Source organism: Trachurus trachurus (genome assembly GCF_905171665.1).
Source record: "Trachurus trachurus genome assembly, chromosome: 10".
Taxonomy (NCBI): Eukaryota; Metazoa; Chordata; class Actinopteri; order Carangiformes; family Carangidae; genus Trachurus; species Trachurus trachurus.
In genome coordinates, this window is record NC_139894.1 from 23,750,532 (window position 1) to 23,770,751 (window position 20,220).

Consider the following 20,220-nt stretch of genomic DNA (forward strand, 5'->3'; position numbering starts at 1 on the left):
AATATACCACAAATATACCTAAACCTGCAGTTCCAGTTGTAACACTTTAAATACAAAAATATACACTTACCTTTTTACATTGTGGATTTCATTAATACTAGAGTAGAAGAAGCCAGGTAAAGCAAGGCGAATGAATCAAAACATGAATACCTTAAGTGTTGTTGACCATGTGTCCACCATTGAGCCCTTTTATCATATACTGTATCTTTACCATGCTTGCTACCAGCTTCTCATCTATAGCTCTGAGCTGCACCAGCTCTCTCCACTTAGCTGCCACTGCTCTTTTTAATCTCATCTAATGACTCCCATTCATCCTGAGCTTTGATACCCACAGATGTTTCTTCCCCAAAAACAAGCAGCTATTAGTTTTATTTCATTCAATCCTTCAAAACACCCTGTGTCTATAATCACTGCCAGAAATGAATTGGCTTCATGCTGCAGCCCCAACACCGAGGTGGAAGAGTGGGGGGCTTCATGCAATCAACCTATGCAAATGTTGTGGCTGAGGGCTATGCTGTAATGGAGCTTTAATGGTTATAATTGGGTGATTACAGGTGATTAATGCAGCGTTAGCCCTTGCTGCCAAACCCAACAGTAAAGTGGCCCAGGACAATATGGATTTGTTCAAGGAGCAGTGGGAGAAGCAGGTCCGTGTCCTCACTGACGCCGTTGATGACATAACATCCATTGACGACTTCCTTTGTGTGTCTGGTAAGTGGTGTCCATTTACATGTCAAGGGACAAAAGAATGTGTTGTACTGCTGGGATGATCAGGTTTTGTGATGTTTTACAATGTGAACAAGTGCAACAGTTTATTGGTGGGCATCACTTTTGGTAAGAATTAACAGAGATTTGCACAAATAATTTAAGAGAAGTTAAAACAGCTGTAAAAGATCGGTAGTATTAGTCTTTTCTGATGAGAGCCATACATACCAAGGTTGAGTGGGCTCCACAGAGGAAAGCACTGAAGCATCAGCACAACCACGTCTGAAATTGACATCCTGTCACGTGTGTTAAAGCACACAAATGGTTTGTCAGGCATACCCTTAAAGAGTTCTCATTAAGCATTAAGCAGAGTGACTTCTCTCACCTCCAGCCAAGGACAGACTGTAATTTACACAGTGGACATTTGCATTTTACAGGCTCCCCATTAATAAGCAATCTGAGAATTTGTCTTCAGCCCTCCCCATCCTACACTTAAGCCTCCCAGCGGCCCTCTTAATTTCAGCACTGTACAAACACAGAATTAAGGCTGAGGGTTTCCTGACTATATGTGTTTTCTCATTATAACACATACAAACATGGAAGAAATCTGTGGTCATAGATGAAGGGAATGAAAATATCACTTAAACTTGAATATAAACCTTGTGTAGGCAGGCTGATGGCATGTTTGTGTTGATCTAATAAAAAGTATACACCACTAAATGCATCAGGATTCTGTGTCCCCAGAGAACCACATCCTGGAGGATGTGAACAAGTGCGTCATCGCTCTGCAAGAGAAAGATGTTGATGGTTTGGACCGCACAGCTGGCGCTATTCGAGGCCGAGCTGCCCGAGTTGTCCATGTGGTCACTTCGGAAATGGACAATTATGAACCTGGAGTTTACACAGAGAAGGTCTTGGAGGCTACCAAGCTACTGACTAACACAGGTACCACAGAAACATAATAATGCAATTAAAAAACAGCATCTGCCTAATGCCTTACTTTACTCTGTTACTCACTGTTTACAGTAATTAATTACACTACTAGTTACAATACTTTTGTATTACTCCATGACATCATTGTGTCCGCAGCGGTGGGTAACTGTTTCTGCCCTGGGCACAGCTTACATTTCACCGTCACATTCTTTTCTTCCTGAAAATTCGAAGTAGTGCGCGAATTTTCATCTCTCATACAGTGTTGCTGACTCCTCAGTAAGGAAAGTCGCTAATGGCTGTCCCAAAAGTCGCTAAATGAAAAAAGGAAAATCCTCTCAAATCGTTTTATTGTAGCTGTTTAAAAGAGTAAGAATTGTAGAGAATCCAGAGCAGAATTCATTTACAAGTTAACACAGCCAACACCCAACATTAATCAAATGATTTGAACCTTCAACTTTGTTATTTCAAGTACGAATACGAAGGGCAAACGTTTTTCAGGTATACCCATAACTGGTGTGGAAAAGACTGCTTTCAGCCATTCCCTTATTTATTATGGATGCTACATTGTGAAATCCAACCAACTCACACGACACTACTAATCTGCACAGCAGGCACTGCTCAGTTGTAGTTGTAGTGAAAGCAGGATTTCTGCTCTGGTTTACAGGGGTGAGAAGCTCTAGAGACATCAACTGCTCTGAGACCTTTTGTCAGACTCCTTGTCCTGCCAATAAAGTGGTGAAAAATACATATGCATGAACTCAGTATAATATATTGAGTTTGATTGTAGGACAGAAAAAATGGTGTGACTGAAATTTGGTTGCAGCCCCTGAAGTTGATTAGCTGCACATTTGACATGGTGAACCATGCGTGAATTTAAATATGCCATCAGTAACATGCTGAGGGGAGTGATCACTGTGACCGTGACAATCCCAGTATGACCACATTTTAAAATTTCTTTTTAACATTTTTTACACAGAAGCTTTTTGGTTTTTTGTGCTTGTTTGTAAGCACTACTTTTCTTTTCTTTTTTTTAACTCTTGCTGCTCTCTGCTACCACATCTGCATCCTGACATCCATGCCTCTCCCATGAAGGCCCAGCTGAATCCTAAGTAGTGAATTTGAAATACTATTAATGGAGATGTGCTGGAGAGCCCTCTGGGGCTGTTATTATATCATCAGTGGAGCAAAATACATGTCTGCTGGGACTTTCTGTTGGAAAATTCTGTTATACCAAATCTGGGATCTTTTCCCTCAAGCATTTTGTTGCATATTTTTCCTTTAACCACATACGGCAGTGAGTAAGTAGATCAATGGTCCAACATTACATCTATCAAAGTTGTAATGTAATCTCTGCACTTTTAATTAATTATTCTGTTTTCTGGCAACTGTTTTCATTGGCAGAGAAAGATGTTTTTTTCCCTACAAAACAGAATGACATCTTACTAGTATCTTTGAGGGGATCAGTGATAATGATAATAATCACAAATGCAGTTTCCTGAATAGACTGACTGTTTTTAATGGTTTATCAATTACGTTTGGTGACCTGTAGTGTTAGGATGAATGGTATTGAACCGGAAGAGATGTAAATGCTAATCACATTTCTAATGCTTTCATAAATCCATTCTCTAGGTTGTGTGTTGGTAGTGGCTAACAGTTGGTTTATGCATCATATCACTCTTTTTATTTTCCATTTAAATATTCATTTTACATAAGCAATGTCTCACTTAAGGTGTGTTATTATTGTTTGTTATCTATGCCCTTCTGTCTTTACTAATGTGTGATTGCTCAGTTTTTGTTTTGTTTTAAACTTTATTGATGTTTTCTTCTTTTCTTTTTTTTCATTCTACCTGCCACCCTTCATCTCATCTTCCTTCAGTCATGCCACGGTTCACAGAACAAGTGGAGTCTGCAGTAGAGGCCTTGAGTGCAAACCCCACACTACCTGTGGATGAGAATGAGTTCATTGACGCATCCCGGCTGGTATATGATGGCATTCGTGACATTCGCAAGGCTGTCCTCATGATCAGAGTAAGTTGCACTGTTTTGTTTTTTTTAAATCACTATTGAGCTTAAATAACACCTTTCGCGCTTCCTTCATCTTTATTAAGTCCTGACATTGTGAGTTGTATTGTATGCCTTTTTTGGATGTCACACATAAACAATACCCTCTAATTTCTAGATGTTTCTGAGTTTATAGAAAGGTTTAAGTTCACATTAAGGAGCTGCAGTGCATACCCCTGAACACAACACAAACCCTGCAAAAAGAATACAAATCCTTAACCATGGGCAGCACTCATTTGATGTGGATTAATTTGAAACATTTCAACAGAATAATTTTTTCCACATTGTGGTTATTGTAGTGTAAAGTAATTAAATATATGGCTATTGGTCTGTACACCAGATGCTATTTTTAATAGTATGTGAGAAACGGTATGTGCGTGCAGTCCTAGAAGCCAATGATTAACTTGTCTCAGGCAAGAGCTGACCTAATTGACCAGACTCGCAATCTAGTGTAACAACATCCTTAGTTGTCTGTGGGTTAATGGCCTTTGCTTGAGTAGAACTATAACTGAGACAGATGGTAGTTGGGTACCATTCAAGCGTTACCTAATTGACTGACAATGAGCTGAAAACAAAACCCACTCTAGTTGTAAAGAGAAATTGATAGGACTTAAGGCTTTATAGTGTAACTACTTAAGTATTTCAAATGCCCAAATCTAATTTCTCATATATTAAGTGTCTTGATTTCTTTAAACAGCCTCTTATGTGTAACATACCTAATAGTTTATTTACTACATTGAGTTACAATGTGCTAGCTGGTTGTATTATGTCATCGTTTTCCAACACTTTAATCTTTAGAATTGGAATCATTACACCGTGTCCTAACTGGATGCGACGCGAGCGAGCGACAGCTGCTAAATTAATGGTTTCCTATTGTAATGTCCTAACTGGCCGCGAGCGACGCAGCGCGATGCGGCGCGACGCGCTGTTTAGAGCCCGACGCCCCGTTTCTATTTCTGTCGCTCGCGTCGGAAATCAGCGGCGGCCACGGGCCATTTGGCCCTCAATTTTACCAAGAATGCCCCCAAAAATCATGATAGTTTTTTCAGAAACAAATATATTTATATCTGTACGTTATCATACTTTTCATTAATTTACCATCGCGTCTCATTATTCTCCTGATGTCGGCTTAATGCCTAATGTAAACGAGATTGCAGTGATACCCGAGACTAATGTGACAGCGGGGCAGAGCTGCAGCTGCTGTGCTGTGATGGACCTGATCAGACTGGTGGTGGTCCACAGTGAATCAGTCCCAGATCCTCCACCGTCACCAGATCCCCCGAAAGCCCCCGCAAATAATAGCCTACATCGACAAGAAGTTAAGTGGCAAATTGCATCTTTTCGTCGGCTTATTTGCGTTTTTTTTTTTTTTTTTTTAATCTTAACGTCACTGCAACATGCGGCTCTCAGTGCTTGTCGTGTTGTGTAGTTAGAGCTGTGTCTCCCTCCTGTTCCCCAGGTAGGAGGGGGACAATAGCCCACTAGGGCTGGGTGATATAACGATCTATAAATTGTGAAATAACTTTTCTTCGATAGAAATATGAGACGTGGTCAATAGGTTTCATTCATCCATGTTTTGGCAGACAATACAAATGACCAATGATATTGAGATTTCCATCGCGCCGAACCAATCATGTGGCTGGAATAGAGCCAGTCAACAGTAACATGTGCATTTGTTTGGGTTGCTGCAGACGTGCACATCAGCTGACACCGCCGGTAAAAAAAAAGAAAAAAAAAAAAGAGAGAGAGAGTTGTCTCTGAAAAAAAAAGTAAAGGAGAACTTGGACAAGTGACTAAAAAGACGCGTGGTGCGCAATGGGGACACCAGACAGTTGGAGCGGACCGCGGTCACGGTGCGGCCGCTCTGCTGCTCACCCCAGTGCGTGCCACACATAACGGCCGCTTCAAGGAGACTAGCGGACTTTTTTTTTTTTTTAATAGCCTCTTCATTCATCTTGGGCGGGGGCCAGTGCGCCGTCTTATAATGTTACAGAAAACCCTGCATTATGTTTTTTGCTACTCGTGTTCCTACAGAGACAACTTGCTGTTGGCTCTATATTTCAAGAAACTTGTTTTCTGTTTAAAAGGCACAATTCACCCATCTTTTAACCGGGTAGTTACGTCTCTAGTCTGTCGAGCGGACGGGCGCACAGCTGATGTGCTTCCATTCCAACAGACGCGCGGATTCAGTGTGGACAGAGAGCGTCAGATGTGACGCGATTGTCGGACGCTCGCTCGCGTCGCATCCAGTTAGGACACGGTGTTAGTCTTGACAGCACATTTTGTGTTAACCGTGGTGGCTCCCAAACTGTGCCTGGACTCTCATTAATAATGCTGCACAGACATAGACAAAAACCAAATGAGAGAGAGACCATTGTACAGTATTTGCATTATAATAGGAAATTGATTTAAGATGGAGGTTTTAATTAGCATTCTTAAGTCAGACTACAAACCTGAGAGCTACATTCAATTTCCATCTACCCCAGCTACACTCTTGTTATTCAGATTGATTAAGCTTTAAACGCTGGGCCTTTGGGGTGGACTGAACACAACCTGGTGGGTGGTTGTGTTGTAGGTATGCATGTGTGGTAAAAAGGATTTATGGAAAATCTTGCTTATTTATTATTTGTCAGCTCCATACTGACATTAACTGAGAGCAGGAGACAGCAATGACACTCAACTTAAAAAACAGTTATCAATTTTCTTAAAAGATTGATGAAAGAAAGAATGATTCATCTCCCCCGGGGTTTGCCAGGATTTTTAGATCAGTTTTGAGAAGTATTCACTTTTTAAAAAAGTTTTGTAGTTATTATTATTCAGCTGGGGATATACTGTGTGTATATATACTGAATCTTTAGCAGCATCTACACAGCAGTTTCCTTTAGCTCACTCTTAAAGTTAGAGTCTGGAGGTTTGTTCGTTGCAGTTTGTAAACAAAACATTCAAACTGAGCCCCTCCTCTCGGGCTCAACTGTGCAGCCTCCTGCCCCTGACAGCAGCAGCAGTTGTCAGGACTGCAAAGAACAGGAAATACAGTCTGAGTGAAGCGCTGGACACCAACAATGGGAGCCTCAAGTGTTTGCTGCAATGAGTAGGATGGCCGGCCGCTGTGGTGAGCCGGGAAGGGGATGCTAGCCGCCACTGCTAGCGGAAGTTAGCCGCGAGCTAGCTGGTGTTAGAGGTGGCAGATAGCATCTGCTGCTAGAATTAGAATCCTTTATTGTCACTATCAACATTGTCACCAACATTTACTGTGAAAATTTGTTTTAGCAGCTCCACATGGCAACAGCACAGTAAGAAAAATAAATAACAATATATAAAAATACAGTATAAACAGTATAAAAACAAGTCTCCGTAAATATGGAGATGTGCATTTAAGTGCAAGGTAAACAGCAAACTTAAAGATGGTATTTGTGGGATGGATGGGGGAACGGTCATGGGTAAAGAGGGAGAAGAGGAGCGCGCTGAAGACACCTGCGGTGTTCCAGTGTTCAGGATGAGTGTAGAGGAAGTGCGAAGTCTCCCATCCTGACGCGCTGGGGTCTGTTCCTGAGGAAGTCCCATATCCATGCATACAGTGAACCCAGGTTGCCCAACTTCATGACCAGTTATTGGGGGATGACTGTGTTGAATGCTGAGCTAAAATCCACAAATAGCATCCTCACATAGGTGTTACTCTGGTCTAGGTGAGTGAGGGCTGTGTGGAGCGCCATCATGACAGCATCCTCCGTTGACCTGTTTTCTCACTCCCGGATGAGTGCTAGCATACGGGACAGCTAGTGGGGCTAGCGGCCCTCCTACTTCACCTGAGCTCTGTCATTGGCTGGAGAGAAAACACGACTCTCCACCCTGTGCACAACAAAACAAAGCAAAATACCAAAATACAGGTGGGGGGAGGGGGCCACCACACAGGACTAGAAGCCTATAGGTGATGATTAAGCTGGATTTCATTTGTACAAGTCTAGTGTTTATTTTTGAGCAAAACCCTCCAGACTCTACCTTTTTAATTTCTCATGTCTGTATTGAGATCAGATAAACGCATCAAGTCCATTAATTTCAATCCAGAACAGCCAGTTGCTTGGCTGAACTGTCCCTCAGTGGCACAGTTTATACGTGAAACTAGGCATGTTCAACCCTCAGTCCAAAGCAATAGGAAATATTGCAAATCAGCATGATAGGACTATGACACAACTTTTCTAGCGGGCATGTCCACACACACTCACCCGCACACACTCTCTAGGCATCTTTCTATAAACCCTTACATGCATGCGCTGCGCAGTCGCCTCCTCTTAAATCAGAACAGACAAGTGTGTGGTTGGGGCTACTTAAGATAGACAAGTCTTTAACCTCTGTAAGTGGTGCACATGCAGTCTGTGTTGGACATCCCTTGGATATTTGACAGGTGGGTAAAACCCTCTCCCCACCTACAGCCACATCATAGAATATGCCAGACATCAAACCGTGTCAAAGTCAGGGAGTCGCTGAAAGCAAGATACAGGGGGCAGCTGTCGTTACCTTATGATTTGTGCAGTGCGTCACAGCCCAAGGTGATTTTACCGGCTCTGTCCTCAAAAAGAAAAAAGAAAAAAAAAATGCTGTACTCACAGAGGCAGAATGAGCAGAATGTCACAAAAGAATAACAATGGGGGATTGTAGTGTTGGACTGTCCTGTTCATATCTGCAGCAGCAGACAGAAATATTAGATAAGGCTATGGTTTGCTTCCTAGCATTGCCATGATGAAAATAAGGGAATTTCAACTTTGCCACTGTCTTCTATTAACTATCACACTTCATTTACCATCTGGTCATATATGCCCCAGAGAGGTAAAACTGTACATTACAGTTTTCGGACGCCCTGAGATGCCGAACAATACAAGAGTAAATATCTACTAATCTTATTTGGCCACGACATGAATAACTTTATCGGCAATTAATTAACAATGAAAGCACCACTACCTTGTCAAAACCTTTGTTTTATTAAACTGCGGGCTATTGTTGCGTCTTCACATTAATTTCCCATTGGGTGCGCACCATGAGCTATCACTTCTGAGCCTCCCACATTCACAGGTTATCTGTTGCATAGACCACAGCGGGTGATATCTCTGCCCCACTGAACAGAATTGTCTGGGTTGAAAGAGATGCCTATGAGTCACTACAGCTTTGTATCTGAAACCATACCCCTATTCCCTTGAGAACAAGAGCATCTCTACATTCCATAAAGCAGTGTAAGGTTGTTCAGAGACCTTCAGCTATTTTTAGATGTGAGGGCTCCAAATCCATTACAGAAGGGAGGTATTGAGACAGCTGGATAAGCACAAGTAGCGGCACAGGCGTGATAATGCACCTTTATCTGTCCACATCATCTTCCCTCTGCCCGTATTGCCAACAAATACACTTTCCTGTCAGTCAGTATTGTATTTTGCAGTAGGCATGACCTGTTGCGATATAAATTATTTTGAATATTAATATTTATGGGAAAAATTGTTGCTTGTGGCTTGTTCTGCATTCAGTGCTAGGGAAGAGGTGGAGAAAGAGAGATGAAGTAGCAACACTTGAGGAGAACACAACTCATGCGTCACCCACCATATTACAGCAACAGCGACAGATGGAACTCTGAAGCGTTTTGCTCCCAATATGTTTCATACCAGCTCGTACCTTCATTTTCCCTCTCAAAATGCACAGGCAGCACATTACACTTGATTTACAAATTCATCTAGAGTTTACAATTTCTTGTACCAAGCTATGAGGAGGAAGACATTTATCTGACACTGCCCTGGCTGGCAGCGCCAAGGCATTTCTCATTGACAGTAAGCAGGTTGGTTATTTAATCGTGCTCAATAGCTGTAGTATGCCAATATTATTTCATGTGCGCTGTACAAAACGTATTTCTTAACCCATTCTTCCGACTCTACCCCTCTCTTGTTCGTATTCCCCACCCTTATGATCTTTGTCCACACTCTCCCTCACTTTTTCTCTGTTGTACCCTTACAGACTCCAGAGGAGTTGGATGACTCTGACTTTGAGACTGAGGACTTTGATGTTCGCAGCAGGACCAGTGTGCAGACAGAGGATGACCAACTAATTGCTGGCCAGAGTGCACGTGTAAGTTATACATTGTCTTTTGTAGTATTTTGACATTTCTGAGTCTGATATCACACACTGAAAATCTTAAGTTGTCAAATGGCATCCAAAACACCCTGTGAGAAAAGGGTAATTTTTGCAAAGGACACAAACAGATTAAAAATGCATAAGATGATTTTTGATGAATGATGTCGATATAGGAATCTGCATTCACTACTGCCCGAGAGAGTCAGACACATACGTGAAGATGGTTAAATATTGACCTACAAGCTTGTCTCATATGCTTCAGTTGTTGAGTTGAATATTGCCATCCAACTTAATTAATATGACATGTTAGACAATTTATTAGAAGAAAAATGTAATCTCTTCATACAAAGAAATACATTTCAGTCTGCATCAGAAGTGCAGTTTGATACCTCATGCCCAGCACAGTGGTTTTAAAGAATAACGGTACAGATGTATTTGTTTCATTACAGTACAGAGTAATATCCATCCTTTTTCCTTTTATTGTCCCTCAGTACATTGTAGATGTATTGCAGAACTGAGTAAGACGTTAGTGTCCCAGCCTCTGTTCTTTTCAGAACATCCCATTCATACTCGATGATGGTAAAAGGGTTCTGCACGGTCGGCATGACGCAACCTCAGAAGATGTGACCCAAGTATTTGTATAAAGTTATTCCTTTTACAACTCCTGCATGTCTGTTGTGGAAAAAAAGAAAAAGTGCCACAGTTCAAAGACCTGCATGTGAAGTGAGTTAAAGACAAAAGAGAGAGAAGAGAGAAGGATCCTTCTTTCCATTATGTCATCTCTTCTTCTGTCTACTCCTTGCCTGTGGCTCTCAAGTAGCCATAAGAGAATAAATGCAGTGACTAAATATTTTGCATGTCACACCTTTAAATATTTTAGAATTATTTTTATTATGTTCACTGTTTTTTCAGATATTAAGTACCTCTCTGAACCAGTGAATTCATGTTGGTTGCTCACTTTTCAGACACTACCTGAAAAGACTTCCAGCAGATAATACGTCTGCTGTTGTTTGTTCTCTTTATAAAAGAAGGGAATCTAAGCTCTGGTGTGCTTGGATTGTTAATCTGTTTTTTTTGTCTTGAGTGCTTATTCTGCACAGTAATTGACTTGATAGACCAGCATTGTCATTAGCTGGTTCCTCTTAGGAATTCTAGACAATGTTCAAAAAACGTGTATTGCCCTTCCCAGAATTGTCAGACGATTTTGGCATCTGTCCTTACTGACGGGTTTCAGAATCTCATTGTCTCTCTCTTTAGGCAATTTTGTGTTTCCAGGAAAAAAAAAAAACACCCATCCTCTCAGATGTTTTTTTCTGCCGGTTTTGTGCTACTGGCACAATAGAAATGACATCAACATTGTCCTTGTGCTCCCAGTGAATTCTCCGGACAATGAACTTCTCTAGTCACACACCTCGATCAAATCATCAATACAAGGGAGCTGGCAGGGTAAAGTCTGTTTTATGTCTGGCCCAGCTGATTCAGGCATTTGCGTTTTCACATAGGGCTAGCTAAAGCTTTCTATGGACGAGCTTAGGGTTGCAGTACATGTGTGAAAGCAACTGCAATCTGTGGTTGTTTCTACTCCTTTTACCAACAGCATTTGTCCATTTTAGCCTTAAAAAACAACCAGAACTTAGGAGGCTAACTGTATTTATGACTTTAAAGATACAAAGTAATGATTTGATCTCAAAATCTTAATAATTGATGAAGTGATCCCCCAGTACATTCCTGTGATGTTTGTTTTGTTCTACGAAGATTACCTGACTGCTTTGATAGGTAAGAGCTTTTTATCTTTGCTCTTCCCTGGGCAGCTTTGCTAAAGCTTAGGAGACTCCAGAGGGAGAGTCCTATTTACCAGTAATGGAATGGACGCCCTTGCGATGATATTCGATTTCCTGCTCTTAAGTGTCTGCCGACTTCGGCCACACAAGCTCATTCGTTGAATGTCTGATTGCCTGATTGGAAGCGGCCCTTTAGCCAGTCTAAGTCTAAGAGGATGGATAGAAATGGTGCTAAACACATTTGCACATGATATTAACTACGGCTAAACAAATGCGCTTACATTGATCTTTTTCAGTAGTTCAAAAGCAGTGACCATTAGCACTGACTTCAATAAATGAAGATATTTGTTCAGGGTAGGACACACAATATTACTTAGTGGCAGAGAACCTGTTTTTGAACCCAACTATTGTATTAAAATAACCTGGGTCAGTCATAGATATACAATCTTACAGCGTTTACTTTTATTTATCAGGAGGAGGAGGAGAGATTGCAATTTATAAAGCTTAAAAAAAAAAATATATATATATGTCCAGCTTTAGAAACACATTCATTATGTGCTACCAACAACTGAAACCTCAGGAATAATAATTATCATAGTTTTATTAACACCTCCTGCGATGTATTAAATTAAACTGAACATGGGGAGGATCATAAGGGAAGAATATGGCAAAGCCGTTCACCACTGGATTGCATAAGACTGGACAAAAGGAATAGTAATGTCTAGCTTTCTTTCAAGCATGTGTACAAATGTAAGAATGCATGGAAAAAGTCAAAATAGGAACACTGTTGTATTAGTGCACTGCATTACCACAGTGGTTCATGCTCCTCCCTGGCAAGAAAACTCTTGTGCATCCATGGAAACCATAGGGGATGATGTAAAACACAATGCCCTGGAGATAGAGAAATGGCCTCACTAACAGTATGTCGAAGTCTAGCATGCTAAGTCTATTCTTTCCATAACCCTCCTTCAGGCTATCATGGCCCAGTTGCCCCAGGAACAGAAGGCGAAGATTGCAGAGCAGGTGGCTAGCTTCCAGGAGGAGAAGAGCAAGCTGGATGCTGAGGTATCCAAGTGGGATGACAGCGGCAACGACATCATTGTGTTGGCTAAGCAGATGTGCATGATCATGATGGAGATGACAGACTTCACCAGGTGAGTTTGGACTAACAGCTTGGCTCACAACCAGAGCTTTTCTTGTAATCTTGTAATTATAGATGTTTTTCGGGCTTCAAAATGGATATGAATTAATGATCTGTTGTATGGCTGTAGATGTAAGATGATAACTTTGATTGAAAATCAATGCGAGTCAAAGTTTGTAGTCTATGTTTTTTTTTTTTTTTTCCCAATTTCTTTATTGAGTTTTTGCAGACAGTACAGAACAATACATCAGTTTCACGTTGTGTTAGAGCGTCTGCATTAGAGTGAAGTACAAAAAAAGAACAAGACAAAAAGAGAACCCCAACATGAATCCCACTATCCCTCCCAACAACCCATGTCAGATGTAATCACAGTAAACGACTCAATTATTACACAAATAAATTTAGTACAGATAAGACAAAAAAAAAAAAAAAAAAGGGTAAAGTATCAAATGTATCAAAGAAGAAATATCAAATGTAAGTATATATACAAATATAAATAAATATCAAAGGAGAATAGAAGAAAATAAATAAATAAAAATAAAAAAATAAAAAAAAAAGGGGGGGGGGGGGGGGGGGGGGTACTCTCTCTTTCCAACAGTTAAGAAGCGTCCTCGGCATCATCAGGAGTAACATTAAGACTGTTACTAATATAATCCAGCAGTGGGTCCCAAGTTTTATGGAATGCTGTCAGAGATCCCTTCTGTGAAAACCTTAACTTCTCTAACTTTAGACATTGTAAAATCTCCCGTATCCAACTGTTATGAGTCGGTGGGGAAACATGCTTCCATTTAAGTAGAATGGCACGCCTGGCTAGCAAGGTGGTAAAGGCCATGACACGCTGTGTAGAAACAGGGAGATTTTTAGGCAGAGGAAGACCAAAAAGAGCAGTCAGGGGATTTGGTTCTAAATTTGTGTTGAGAGCCTGTTTGAGAGTTTGGAATATATTGGACCAAAAGTTGGTCAACCTCGGGCACGACCAGAACATGTGCACATGGTCGGCTGGGGACTGTTTACAGCGGTTACAGGCATCACTGTGACTTGGATATATCTTTGCCAATTTAGCGTTAGTGAAATGGGCTCTGTGAAGCACCTTCCACTGTAATAGACCGTGCCTGGCGCAAATCGACGAAGAATGGATTAGTTTTAAAATGTCTCTCCATTGGACATCAGTAATGTCTACCCCCAAATCCTTTTCCCATGCGTTTTTAGGCGATATAGTGGGGGCTGGGCTCAGAAGTGCAATCTTATTATAAATGACAGATATCAGTCGCTTTTGTTGCAGGTCGAGAGACAGCAGTTGGTCTATTTCAGCTTCAGGGGGGCGGTTTGGGAAATGTGGGAACTGCTTTTGGATAAAGTGTCTCATTTGAAGATACCGAAAAAAATGGCTATTAGGCAGGTTGTATCTATCTGACATAGATGCAAAAGACGTGAAAACACCTTCTTCATACAGGTCCTTAAGTGTTCTGAGGCCCTTATCCGACCATATGCGGAATGTAGGGTCAGAGCGGGAAGGGAGAAATGCATAATTATTCAAAACCGGGGAAAGAATTGAAGCCCTATGGAAACCGTGCTGCTTTCTGAACTGGATCCAAATTTTAATTGTATTGGTGACGACCGGATTAGGTGAGACATTATGGGCACTTATGGGGAGCTGTGAACATATCGTAGAATGTAGAGAGCAAGAAGAAGATGAGATCTCAGTGTGAGCCCAGGGTGGACAGGTGTCTGCACCTTCACCATGGAGCCAATATATAAGTTTATTAATGTTGCAGGCCCAAAAATAGTGGCGAAAATTTGGCAATGCTAGCCCACCTTCAGGTTTGGGAAGTTGAAGAATGTTTTTCTTAATACGGGCTGGTTTATTATGCCAAATAAAAGTATTAAATTGTTGGTCGAGATTAACAAAAAAGGATTTATTAAGACAAATTGGAATGTGTTGAAAAAGATACAAAAATTTCGGAAGAACTACCATCTTAATGAGATTAACTCGGCCTGCAAGAGACAGGGGGAGGGCAGCCCATCTGGACAAGTCCGACTTGCATTTATCTAATAAGGGCTGAAAATTCTTCTGAAAGAGTTCCCTGAAGGAGCTGGTAATAAACACCCCCAGATACTTGAATCCCTCTTCAGCTATTTTGAAAGGAAATACGGATTGTGGGAGAGATCTCGCCAAATTATTAACAAAAAATAGCTCGCTTTTCTGAATGTTTAATTTATACCCTGATAGGTGCCCAAACTGATCCAGAGTTGACAAAATTGGGGGGAGGGAGGATGTGGGGTTTGAAATAAATAAGAGAAGGTCATCAGCATATAAAGAGAGTTTGTGAACTAGACCGAAACGAGAAATGCCTTCAAACTCATTCTGGTTTCTAAGCCAGATGGCTAGTGGCTCGATGGCTATATTGAACAACAAGGGTGAAAGCGGACATCCCTGCCGGGTCCCACGTTTGAGAGGGAAGTATGCTGAATGGACGCCGTTAGTATTTACAGAAGCCGAGGGGATGGCATACAGAAGTTTAACCCAAGAAATAAAATTAGAATCAAAGCCAAATTTCTCTAAAATAAAAAATAGAAATCCCCACTCCACCCGGTCAAAAGCTTTCTCTGCATCAAGCGCCACTACAATTTCAGGAGTGTTTGACGCGGGTGAGTATATAATGTTCAATAGCCTTCTGGTGTTAAAGAATGGATGTCTCCCCAATGTGAAGCCTGTCTGGTCTAAGGAGATTATTGATGACATCACACTCTGGAGGCGGAGGGCGAGAACCTTAGCCAGAATCTTATAATCTATGTTTAAAAGTGAGACAGGTCTATAGCTACCACAGGAGGTAGGATCTCTATCTTTCTTCAGAAGCAGTGAAATAGATGCCTCATACAGGGTCGCTGGCAGTCTGCCTTCAGTAAAGGAATCATTGAACATTCTCACCAGGATGGGGGCTAGTAACATCGAGTACGCCTTAAAGAACTCGACTGTAAAACCGTCGGTACCGGGAGATTTCCTGTTTTGCATAGAATTGATTGCTTCGTGCACCTCCAACAAAGAGATGGGTCTGCCCAATTCTCTGGCGATATTTACTTCAATTTGAGGATATGTTAACCGGTCTAAAGGATTGGGGGTCGCTGCAGTAATTGGGTTGCATTCAGAAGTATACAGTGTGGTATAGAAATCAGAAAAACACTTATTGATAACTGCTGGATCAGAAGCGAGGCTACCATCAGGTTGCTTAATTTGAGAAATCAATCTAGAAGCGCTAGCTGCGCGGGCCTGCTGTGCCAATAATCTTCCAGCCTTATCTCCCTGCTCAAAAAAGTTTTGTTTCGATTGTCGCAGCTGTCTCTCCACTACGCGTGTCATTAACAGGTCATGTTCCGAATGTAGCAGTAACCGTTTCTTATAGAGGGTGGGGGATGGGGAGGTGGAGTAGGTTCCATCAAGCTTTAAAAGTTCCTCTGCAATTTCCACCAGCCTAGCCTGCTCAGCCCTTCTCATTTGGGAAATATAAGATATCACCTGTCCACGAATAGTAGCTTTAAGCGCTTCCCACAGAATGTTACTGCTGACATCAGGGGTGTCATTAAACTCTATGTAAGAACGAATTTGAGTCGCAACAAAATCTTTGAATGTATTATCTGACAACAAGTGCGAGCTGAACCTCCATCGTGAGCGTGGAGTTGTATCTCGTGGAAAACTAATGTCAACTGTGGTGGGAGCATGGTCGGAGATGGTTATTGGGTGATACTCACATGCATTCACGGCGTCTAGGAGATTATTATCAAGCAGGAAGAAATCTATTCGGGAGAACGTGTGGTGTACATGGGAAAAAAAAGAAAAAGCTCTACCATGGGGGTTTTTAAACCTCCAAGGATCAGAGATTCCCAACTGCGATACATACGTTTTTACTACATTCGCTGATTTGGATAGTGTGGTTTGTGTAGGGGAAGATCTGTCGAGAGTCACATCCTGCACGAGATTAAAGTCCCCACCCATAATAATGCGGTGACTATCAGCGTTTGGAATTTTTGCAAAGAGCCTCGTAAAAAATTGGTCATCATCCCAGGTTGGCGCATAAACTGAAACTAAGACCACAGGTATATTCTGAAGCGTGCCCGAAACTATGACATAGCGGCCGTCAGTGTCTAGAATTACATTTGTTGGCTCGAACAAGACCCTTTTATGAATAATAATGGCTGCCCCTCTAACTTTATCTGTAAATTTTGAATGGAATAAGTGGCTCATCCACGCCCTCTTAATACGTGGGGTGTCAGATGTTTTGAGATGTGTCTCTTGCAAAAATATCACGTCCCCTTTAAGGTGTTGTAACTGTGTCAGGATCTTACCAATTTTAATCGCATTGTTCATGCCCTTAGTATTCCAGGAAATCAGACGAACTCCGTTATCTGTCTTCACAGCATTAGCCATAGAGCCGACAGTAACAAGTTAGATTGACACTGCATGACCTGTATTCTGTACTGTAATGAAGGGAGAGAGAATGGGGAGGCGTTGAAAAGGAGAGAAAAAAAAGGAGAGAGAGAAAAAAAAAAGGGGGGGGGGGGGGGAACAAAAACATTTGTGACCACCTGAGGGCTACACCCACAATAAGGAACAACATCTGAGCTCTCCAGCTCACAGCTAACAACTAAACTAAGCTTCCGGGGTCTCCTTCCCTTGCATTAACAATAATTGACCCCACATAAGTCACAGAGAAAAACATTAATAAACATATCAAGTGCTATGTTCCAGACAAGGTATATAAACTTTTTTTTTTTTTTTTTTTTGCGGAGAAATGAGCCAAAGTATAAAATATTACTGCATAGGACTTGCACATCTATGGCTCCATACAACGTTTAAAAACTCTAGAACATCCTGTGAGAATAATAATAACATCCAGGACCAGGAGGTAGAGCTTGTTAAACTTTGCAAACACATGTGTAAATTAAAAAAAAAAAAAAAAAAAAAACTTGGCACGAGAACGGGTTGAAGATAATCTAAATTCTTAAAGTAGTCTGGTGTAAACGAGAAGAAAGAAACATGAAAAAGAGGGAATTCAAAAAAATATTAGCGAATATCGGATCTCAAATCAATGTGCAGGTAATGTAATAAAATGTCCAGCCGGTGATTATTGTTTAAACCTCTGCACAGTCAAAACACCAGCAGTCCGTCGGGACCGTGGTCTGTAACTACTAATGATGCAGTCTGAGAATTAACTCCAGGCCCGTCCGGGGCTGGTGAAGACAGTTATATAGTTGGCATCATATTAACTCACGGTTATCCAGTAAGCATAACAGTGGTTCATCATGGTGGGCTTACTGTAAGTTAGTCGCTCATGGTCGTCAGGTCTCCTCCGTGCGGATGGATGTTATGAAGCCTCTAGCCTCGGAGACCGAAGAAAACCTCTTCCTCTCCCCATCTTTCATCACGATGACAAGCCTGGCAGGGAATAGCAATGCAGGTTTGAAGCCCATGTTGTAGAGCTCCGACATCACCTCCCTGTACTTCTGGCGTTGTTCCACAACCTCCGGCGCGTAGTCCTCGTAAATGGAGATGGGGGAGCCTCTGTACTGCAGCTTGCCTCTCCTGGTTCGGGCTTCACGTATGATCCTCTCCTTCACCTGGTACCTGTGCAGCCTGATAATGACGGGCCGTGCTCTCTGCCCCGGCTTCGGTTTCTCGGATAGCGTACGATGAGCTCGGTCACATTCCGGCGGTGAGTCCAGGACGCCTTCGCCAAAAACTTCCATGAGCAGGTCTGCAAAGAAGGCTGTGGGTCGCGGTCCCTCCACTGACTCAGGTACGCCGACCACTCTGATATTGTTCCGCCGGCTCCGGGACTCCAGGTCGCTGACTTTAGCTAACAGCTTAGCATTGCTCTCCGTTAGCATAGCACAGGATGCCTCCACTGTCAACAGGCGCTCGTCTTGTAGAGTAGCATTTACCTCGAGAGAGACTATCTTCTGAGCGTGGTCAGACACTGTGGTGTGGACGTGGTCCAGCTTTGTTTCGAGTGTTGAAATGGAGGCTTTGAAATCAGCGGAGAGGGCTTGGCGGTGTTCTTCCAAAAGGTTAGCAATGGCTGCCATGCTAAACTCATCACTTGCCTCGTGTGCGGGACTGACCTTAGCACCCTGCTCTTTTACGTTGTGTCTGGTCGCGTACGTCGACATATTTCGGGGATATGTCCGTCAAAAGAGATGAATATTACCCTTTGTTGTGACTTTCGGGGTCTTGAAACGTTAAATTGACAATAGTTGCGGGAGCGAGACTCGACACGCGTCTACTCCATCGCAGCCAAACCGGAAGTCGTAGTCTATGTTTTTGTCCTTGAGTCTTTGTACTACTTTCTTCATTCACAGGGCAGATATGCATATGGCATCTTAACCTCTCCTCGCATTAATATTCCAGTAGTTGTGCAGTTCAAGCAAAATGCCTCCAAGACAGAATGCGTGTTTAAGTTAAGCCTGTGTCAAATACACCGAACATCACCCAATAAGCCTACATTTGTTTCCCAGCATTTGCCCGTGTCTGCACAATGCTATGCACCCAGTTTAACACCACTATTCATGCATCAATGCTCTTCATTTTCCTTAAGCAGCACTGTAGGTAGGATTTTCTTCTTGATTATTTTTCCATCCTTCCTTAATCTTAATATGCACAAGCATAAGCAGTGCGTCAAATCTCCCTCTCTGTGGTTCATGAATAAAGCTGGATGTGCACTGTAAATCTAACAATGCAGAGCTGCTACAGGGTGGCCATATTCACCCTTGTCAGTGGTTTGCTGAGACAAAGATGGTGGATAAGTGGCTGAAAAAACAAAAAACAAAAACAAACTTAAGTATTGATGTGTCCTGGAAGAGTACAAATCATCTTTGCAGAAAAATATGACTTTACTAAAATTGGTGCACATGTGAAAGATTCTCTGTGGCTGTGGATTTTCAACTTGGTTCAGACTTTACAATCATTAATTATTCCAGAAAAGCTGTTGTTGTTTGGCGAATCTTGTCAATTTAAATGACTACTTAAAAGAGAGGAAAAATGTATTTATTTAATCAACGGCCCATGGGTTTATAATGGTTCAAGCAAAGTCTGTGATCCAAATGTAAACGAAATAGTATTACCACCACCAAAATTAGAAAACAACAACAAAAAAAACTGGCTGCACAAGTATGAATTTATAATCCATGTCAGAGTGTTTATTGTATGTTTGAATAGCACTACATTTGTCATAGTTTTATTGTCCATGGTTTATACCCCCTCCATCCAATCAGACACAAAATCCCAATGTTTTTGAGAAAGGACAAACGTTTTTGTTTTAATCAGACAGAAGCCGCTTATAACCTCATTTACAGATGGTCCAAACATTCAGCTTTGTGTGTATCATAGTATGAATGCATAGAACCTAATATTGGAATTTGGGTGGGTGCACTTTCTGATTAGGGATGGATAGCATTTCTATTTCTCTGTGACCATCAAGCTCAACCACTGTGAGTGTT

The 20,220-nt window shown here is 41.7% G+C and overlaps 1 protein-coding gene across 2 annotated transcripts in view; it reads left to right on the top strand.

Annotated features, from left to right (window-relative positions):
• ctnna1 (catenin (cadherin-associated protein), alpha 1) overlaps window positions 1–20,220 on the top strand; it is an 83,285-nt gene that overhangs the window by 45,076 nt on the left and 17,989 nt on the right. For both annotated transcript variants that reach the window (XM_083981301.1, XM_083981302.1), the window contains exons 11-15: window positions 555–711; window positions 1,450–1,650; window positions 3,515–3,666; window positions 9,691–9,801; window positions 12,561–12,742. In XM_083981301.1, coding sequence (XP_083837427.1) covers window positions 555–711; window positions 1,450–1,650; window positions 3,515–3,666; window positions 9,691–9,801; window positions 12,561–12,742 — 803 coding nt within the window. The remainder of the gene's footprint in view (window positions 1–554; window positions 712–1,449; window positions 1,651–3,514; window positions 3,667–9,690; window positions 9,802–12,560; window positions 12,743–20,220) is intronic.